Source organism: Toxotes jaculatrix, chromosome 17 (genome assembly GCF_017976425.1).
Source record: "Toxotes jaculatrix isolate fToxJac2 chromosome 17, fToxJac2.pri, whole genome shotgun sequence".
Classification (NCBI taxonomy): Eukaryota; Metazoa; Chordata; class Actinopteri; family Toxotidae; genus Toxotes; species Toxotes jaculatrix.
The window spans coordinates 316,202-324,180 of NC_054410.1; the positions used below are offsets into that span (position 1 = coordinate 316,202).

At 46.3% G+C, this 7,979-nt stretch overlaps 1 protein-coding gene across 2 annotated transcripts in view; it reads right to left on the reverse strand.

The window, feature by feature from the left end:
* Nucleotides 1–7,979, reverse strand: part of mipol1 (mirror-image polydactyly 1) — a 35,623-nt gene extending 27,644 nt beyond the window's left edge. For both annotated transcript variants that reach the window (XM_041060810.1, XM_041060809.1), the window contains exons 1-2: nucleotides 7,846–7,979; nucleotides 4,598–4,689 (exon numbers count right to left, since the gene is read on the reverse strand). In XM_041060810.1, the coding sequence (XP_040916744.1) occupies nucleotides 4,598–4,607 (10 nt within the window). In that variant the 5' untranslated portion in view covers nucleotides 4,608–4,689; nucleotides 7,846–7,979. The remainder of the gene's footprint in view (nucleotides 1–4,597; nucleotides 4,690–7,845) is intronic.

The window sequence follows — 7,979 nt, forward strand, 5'->3', positions numbered from 1 at the left end:
ACCAGAGCAAACCAGTTCACTGGTCAGAGTCTCACCACATGGCGGTGGCACGCCGCCGCGTGGTTGGCTGCCTGTCTGTAGCAGAGTTAGAGGTTATGGGTGTTCTGTAGTGATAATGCAGTGTTTGGGAAGGTTAGTGTTGGGTGTTCACAAGCAAAACTTACACAAGATCACCATGGCCTTGACCTTTGACCTCTGACCTCTAAACCCCTTTGGGGTCTGCCTTAAGTCACAGTCAACATTTGTGCAAAGTCTGACAGAGAGACCTCAAAGTGTCCATCTGTCCTGAACCAGGACCTGCAGGACCTAAAGACAACCAGAAGAAGTCTTCTGTCAGGGTTTGGCTGATGCTGGACTGGACTGAAATGTGTCAGTGACTGTTCAGGATCAACTGACACGCTAACAACACGTCCTGTTTACATTCTTAAAACCTCTGACATTTAGTTTTTGCTGAAGTGTCATTTAAATATTTTTAGGACACAGAGTTGTTCACCAGGATGATGACGGACAGACTCCAGTCAGAGACAGTGTCTGGTCCTGGTTCTGGTCCTGCTGTATTACAGTTATTGAATAATTTCCTCTTTGAGTGTTTTCACTTTGAAACTTTTCTCATTTCCTGTCGTCTTCTGCCTCCCCCCGTCCTCCCCCGTCTCTGATCTTCTTGTGGACTCAGAGCTAATTGAGCGCGGCGGCTCTCCTTATTATTCATGTACAATTACAGATGTGATAATGTGCTTAAATCCTTCTAAATGACCGTTCATGCCTCGCGCTCGCTTTGAAGTCTCGTCAAAGATGGAAAAATCTGCAGAAAAAAGGGAAAACTCAAAGGCCAATCAGAGGACCCGTCTACGTTAACCAGTGAAGTGGGGGGTGGGGGTGGGGGAGGCATGCCCCCCCCCCCCCCTCCCCTCCATGTAATATAAACTAAAGTCCATTAATTTTTTAAGCTGTATTTAATACATTTTGTGCAGAAAGTTTGCTGCAGTGAGTGTGGGGGGGTTCCAGCTGACTGCATGAATATTAATGACGGTGTTACAATGATTAAAGAGGCTTCAGCTCAAATCCAACACAATCCGCCTGTGATCCGGCCGCCGACACCACGCCGCCGCCACGCCGCACATGAATTTAGATACCGACATTAAGCTGAGGAGAGACGTAACTTATACAGGACACACACACACACACACACACATATGATTTACTGAGGGACGTACAGTAAATCCTGATGTAAAAACAGAAAGAGTCGAGCAGCAGAGTCAATTCTAGTTTTTATAAACGAAGTTTCATCCATATAAAGTTTGTGATTAAAGCAGAAATGATTAGTCGACCAGCAGAAACGAATCAGCAGCTGCTTTGATCCGACTGGTTCTTACTGTTTGGACTGGTCCCAGAATCTCTTCTTCATTACATGCAACAGGAACTGAGTATTTTCAGATTCTGTTTGTTCTGTTAAGACGAGCTTCAGGACATTTTATTTTACAGTTTTGACACGTACAGTGGAGCATGTGCTCGTGTGCTCAGGTATACAGCATGGACACACCTGTGCTCGTCAAACACACTCAGATCTCTGCTGATCTGAAATCAGCCCACAGGCCTGTAGGAGAACCACAGAGAGGACAGAGTCTGTTGGTCTGTTTGTCTCTGTCCTCCTGGATGTCCATGCCTGTCACAGACCAGATCCAGATCCAGACTGTTTCCAGCTTTTCCAGTCAGAATGTGGAAAAAACCAGTGGAAACAGTTTGAGCCTGTAAAGATTCTGGTCTGTCGCTTGGTCTGCCGACCCACACTTACACGTCTGCAAAACACACACACACACACACACACACACACACACACACACACACATTCCTACACAGAGACATGAATAGCAGCTACTTCAGTCTGTTCAAACAAATCAGAGTCTGCAGGAACAACAATACAGAGTGTGTGTGTGTGTGTGTGTGCGTGTGTGTGTGTGTGGACCACCCACTCTGCAGATTAAACACAGTTCACACGACCGCCTCCTCCCGCTCTCTCTCCTCATTCACTCTTAGCCTCACTATGCCTTTGTCTTCTTCTTCTGTCTTTAGATTAATCTACTGACCAGTGTGTGTGTGTGTGTGTGTGTGTGTGTACAGCTGCTCAGTGATGCTTCGATAAATCTCTGATCACTGATTCTTTATCAGTAAAGTGTACTGACTCATTTAAAGATGAGTCCAGCTCCGAGATCCTGAAACAGAACATGTTCAGCCTCTTCCTGTGTCCCTGTGTCCCTGCGTCCCTGCGTCCCTGCGTCCCTGCGCTCCGGCCTTTCGTTCTGTCTGTTTTGTTAAATGATGTTTTGTTTATTATTCAGTATTTTTCGTACGGTCAGTGTTATAGCTGCTGTATGAAGCTGCTTTCTTTCTGTTGCATTGCAAACTTACTCTGATAATCAAATAAAAAAAGAGGACTGGAGGTTTTTCTGTCACATGCAGGATATGAAGCTGACTCTCTGGGTTTTGCACCATCGGCTAAACAAAAGACGTCATCTTGGACATTTTGTACGATTCATTGGCAGATTAATGGAGGATGAAAATAATAGCTATCTGCTTTTATGCTGTTGTGTACGTGTACTAATAAAAACCCGTCAGCTGTCAGACTGAACGGGTTTTACAGTCTGATCGCACTGATCGACATGTTCAGTTAAACATATGATGTGTGATTCTGCTGCAGGGCTGCCGTGCTGGAAGCATCACTGTGGTAGATCTCTGGGCCTCATTAGCTGAGAACTCAGTTTCTAATCGTGTTCCGCAGGATTGAAAAAGGACGCACTGCCACCACCGAAGAAGAGACAGATACAGGCGGAGGACTCATATGGGAGTGATCTGAGTCTGGCTCTGCTGACGGAGAAACTGAATACTGTGTTTCCTCCACAACTGTTTCATATGGAGTGTTTGATCTGGGCGAGAGACACCGACAGATGATGGATTATCACGGAGGCGAGAGAGGGACCCGCATAAATGAATGAAAAACTGTTCACTCTGTCACATGAAATGTTCCTGGAGATTCTGGTTTTAAGTATCAGCACTGAGATCAGCAGGATGTGCACTTTAACAACGGATCCAGCCGATGATGATGATGATGAAGAGTGCTGCTGTTATTGGCAGCGATCGCCTCCCAGTCTGTTAATGATTCACTGAGCTGATAAAACACGATATGACACGAGCTGCTTTTAATAATGAACTGATCAATATGAGTAATAAAATGACTGAGTGCGGTTTCTGCTTCTTGGTAAAGGATGAAAATCTAATTTTGTGGAATCGCTGCTCCTGCGGCTCAGAGCCGCCTCACCTGTCAGCCCCGCCTCACCTGTCGGCCCCGCTTCACCTGTCAGCTACGCCTCACCTGTCGGCCCCGCCTCACCTGTCAGCTACGCCTCACCTGTCAGCCCCACCTCACCTGTCAGCTCCACCTGCAGCACAAACCGCAGCCACAGCCACAGCAGGGGCCTCAGTCAAAGGCTCCTACAAAATAAAACTAAAACAAAGTGACTGCACCCGATCAACAACATCCAACACTGACCAAACCAAGTGGTGCAATTCTACTGTTTACCTTCTACTACAGAGACAGGATGAAGTAATGTTGCTATGGTAACATAATCATGTCTGTCATTGATCTCCAGCAGGTTTCATCCTCTGTGTTAACATCCAGCCTCTCAGCTCCACATTTCACTGCAAACAGAAAGTCAAACTCCAAATATACCGACGTCCTCCACACGGATTTACCCAGCAGATTACCGAGGACCCACTCCGCCACGGAGAAGCTGTCAGAGGACAGGAGCACGCTCACAGCTGGTCACGGGGACACCACACCTGTCCCATCACTCACCACTCATCAGCCAATCACTGCAGATTATTTATTAATCAGGTACAAAGGGCAGGTTTGTACTTTCACTTTTCAGTTAGATTAAAAAATAAAAGTGTAGAATTACTGTAGAGCTCAGACACTGCAGACTTTAAATCACCTGTATTACACCTGAGTCATTTAAAACCTTTAGTTTCATTCAACAATATTAGAACACAAATACACAGTTAGATATACATGTAGACACTAGGTTTATCATCAGCAGTAGCAGTGTGTGAGCTGTGACCTTTAACCCCTGCCGCTCTTCATGTCGCTGTTCAGTGTTTATCTGTGTGAAGGACCTTAGCTCCCCCCAGTGGACAAACCGGCTCCTTACACCTCTTCACTGACGCTGCCATTTTGTGATTAAAGTGATGAACATGGTGGGAAAGAGTTTGAAATGTCACAGCAGCTCATTTAGTACGAACTGCTGTCTGAACACAAACCTCAGGTGTGTGTTCACAGGTCAAACACCAGGTAACATCCTGTCTGTGTCCTTCACTTCCATTTGTTCCATTCTACTCTGCGTCCCTGAGGTGTCACCGATGATATGAACTAACTGTCTCATTAGTCTGGACACGCTGATGCTGCAGCAGCTGTTTGAGTTTCACAGCAGAGACCCATCACAGACGTGATGGTTTCATTTACAGTTTCCAGTCAAACCAGTAAACATGCACATCCTCGCTCCCTAATATGAGAATAACGTCCATGTGACTGTGTTGTAGTATTTACCTCGGTACATGTCCACCAGAGAGTCCCTGAGCTCCTTGCTGGGCGTCCATGTTGATAGACTGGTCTCCTCTGGACTCTTGGAACTGGTTTCTCTGGAACCATTAAACACAGAAAGTCAGAAACACAGATCCTGGATCAGTGTATCAAACACATAGAACACCTGGAGGATCCAGACTTCTTCATCCACACAGACATCATCATCATCATCAGAGAGACAGACATACAGAAGGTCTCTGACAGCAACGTTTAAAAAGGGTTATCACCGTTTCCCCCCAGTCAGACCAGTAAACAGAGTGACTCAGCTGCTGGAGACCAGCACAGTTAGGAAAAATCAGCCAAACTCGCCGGAGCTCCAGTCAGTCTGTACATCTATCACATGACCGGCAGGTCACATGGTTCCTGCAGCTCATTGCTTGTTTAATCTGTACCACACTGTGACCAGTTCAGTACAGACCACTTTATGTCAGGGTCCCCTCCAGACAGGAGTGGTGTGAAACTACTTCTCTGAGATCATGCTGATCAAGTCAATCTATCGATCAATCTATCAATCTGTCTAAGTGAAACCCATCCTGAGTAACGTAGAGTTAGAAAGCGTCGACCCTCCTGTTCGCGCTGGCGTCTCTTACTTGCTGCTCAGCTGCTGCTGCAGGCTGCTGATCTTCCTCTTTGCTCTGTGCAGAGCAAACTGAACGTCTACAGCTCTGCTGCTGCTGCCGGACGCCATGAACACAACCTCACCTGACTGGAAACACACCTGACTGTCTCCATGACAAACACTACACACTGCGCCACCTCACAGCACTCAGGGTCTGCAATCAGGTCACATGGGTGGGGACGAGCTGCGATTGGCTGGCAGAGACTCTGAACCCTCAGCAGGTTAAATATTGATGCGCTCACACGATCAGGTGACTCAGGTGTCATTTTCAGGGTTCAGAACAAAACATGAAGTTTGTTGCTCTGATCCATGTGATGTCACATGACACAGGACAGGTACAACCAGCCACCTGGTCCCAGACGCTGTCTGTTGGGACATAGCTCAGGTTAAACTGTGTATAAAGTGTTAAATGATCATTTTATTTATCGAAGGGCATCAGTTTAAACACCTGCATCAGTCAGTCCCACTGTGTGGATGGTTACCTGTGGGCTGACTGGTTTAACTGGAGTCTTTCATTAATAAAACCTCTTGATCAGACACATTGATTGATTGATCATTGGTTTTATTTATTATTGAACATCTAAATTGTGACTGACAACAGTTCTGACATCAGACATTATTTCATCTTTTTTGTGTCTCGGTGTCCCGCAGCACTTTGTCCAATAGGACAACATCCACTCGATGTTTCATCACAAAGTGTCCATTCAGGTGGAACACAGGTATGTCCCACCTGTACCTGTCCAACCACACCCTGTTCTCTGGAAGACTGATGTCCACTTGCTGCAGGACAAACTGTAGGACAGAAAGAGAGTGAGTTAGTTCAGGTTTCCCCTGTGGATGTCAGTCTGCACAGACTTCCTGTCTCCTACAACCTGACTAGACCCAATGACGCCATCGGTTATCATGACAACTGCACCAGGATCAGTGATTGGAGGGTGATACAGGACCTGGGACACACTGCCTACCTCTACCTGTGGACGGCACCCATCTCAGTGAACTGCACACCCCAGCGTCTGCTGCAGCACTGCTACTGCCAGCCAGACCTTTCTACGCTGAGCTGGCCTTGGATCATGGTCATCAATAATCAAATGTTTGATTTCATTTCATTATGAATTGAATCTGTGTTTAATTTAGACCATAGTCTGCACCAATTCATTTGTTTGTTTTATTTTATGTAGCGTATAAAGTAACCTGCATGTTTTCACCTGAACTCTGACTCATATCAACACGTTTTCATGTTTCATCTAAGAAAAACGTCTCATGTAACAATTCACTGACTAACAACAAACAGAAGAATTAGTGTTTCTTTAGCGTGAGTGTCTGAGTGTCCACGTGTTGCTGGACATGTTGGTGGACAAGCGTCAGACACTCACTCTGTGTTTGAAGGGTTCCAGTGCTTCTTTAGCTTCATCACACAGAGGACAGGGATCCTACAGAGAAACACACCTGTGCTTATTATTCTGATCACACACAGGACGTAACATCACTCACGTTAGTTTGAACTCATCTGAACTGAACTGGTGATACAGCTCTGCTAATTTACACTGAGACTGATGACTGTGGTGCATTTTACACCTGTGCACTGAAGTCTTTTTAAAATGCATGAAAAAGTAAATGAAGTCTGGTGCTGATCAGCTCGTCCATTCACAGTACATCAGAAGTGAAACATCCATTCACTTTATTGACCCTCATTAAGCCTGTGGTGTGACTGTCATGCTGTGCAGGTGTGAGTTTACCTTGGTAAACAGAGTGAGAGTGGGTAAAGAGCTGGTAGAAAACAGTCTGAGAAGCTGCAGAGCTGCAGGTTCACACAGAGCAAAAGTCTTCAGGAAAAACATTTAATCTGAGAACAGAAGAAGACAGTTACTGACCTCAGCGGTTATCCTCAGAGACAGCAGCTGACCAATCACAGAGCAGGAGGAGGGGCTTCAATACCGAGAGGCTAACGAGCCCCGCGCTTATAAGAACTCGAGCTCCGGAAGTGACCGACGCACCGCTGGTTCGGTTTCCGCTTCCGCTTCGTTTTAATTTGGCACAAAAACACCAAACGTTCGTTTAGTGAACGCGTGATAAAAGTACGAAGGAGGAAGTTGGAATCTGAGTATTCAGTCAAACAAGTTGAGCAGTTTCTCAGGAGCTGAGAGCACCTGCTGACGTCACCAAACGCCTCACCTTTACGCCTCCGCCTGCTTCTGTTTCCTGTTCAGCGTTCACTCTTTACAAACGCTGATCTGAAGCTTTAAATGGAAGTGACACGGGAAACAAATATAATTATATTTTAGTTTGCTGGGTTTCCTGCGGTCTGGGTGTTTAACGGGTAAACAGTCCTCAGTCTCAGCGATGATCCAGGTTTCACTTCAAAGTGAAGGAGTCAACCAGTAAATCTCCATTTCACCGGAAACACGCGGGCTTTAGTGTGACGTCACTCTGTGGTTCACTCAGCTTTTCATTCTGAAAATAAAACTTTTCTGTTTCACCTAAAATCCAGACGCGAGGCATCTGAACGGCTAACCCGGGTCATGTTAGCAGAGCGGCAGGTCTACAGTATCTACGGGCTCCGAGTCCACAGACCGGAACCGGCCGGTAAACTCACCGAGTCGCGCTGAAGAGTCCCGGTTCCGTGCCGCAGGAAAAAGCTGGTTCCGGTGGTTTAAAGAAAGTTTCGGTTGAAGTTCGGAGCTTAATCCCAAACACGCTGCTGCTGCTGCTGCTGCTGCTTCTTCTTCT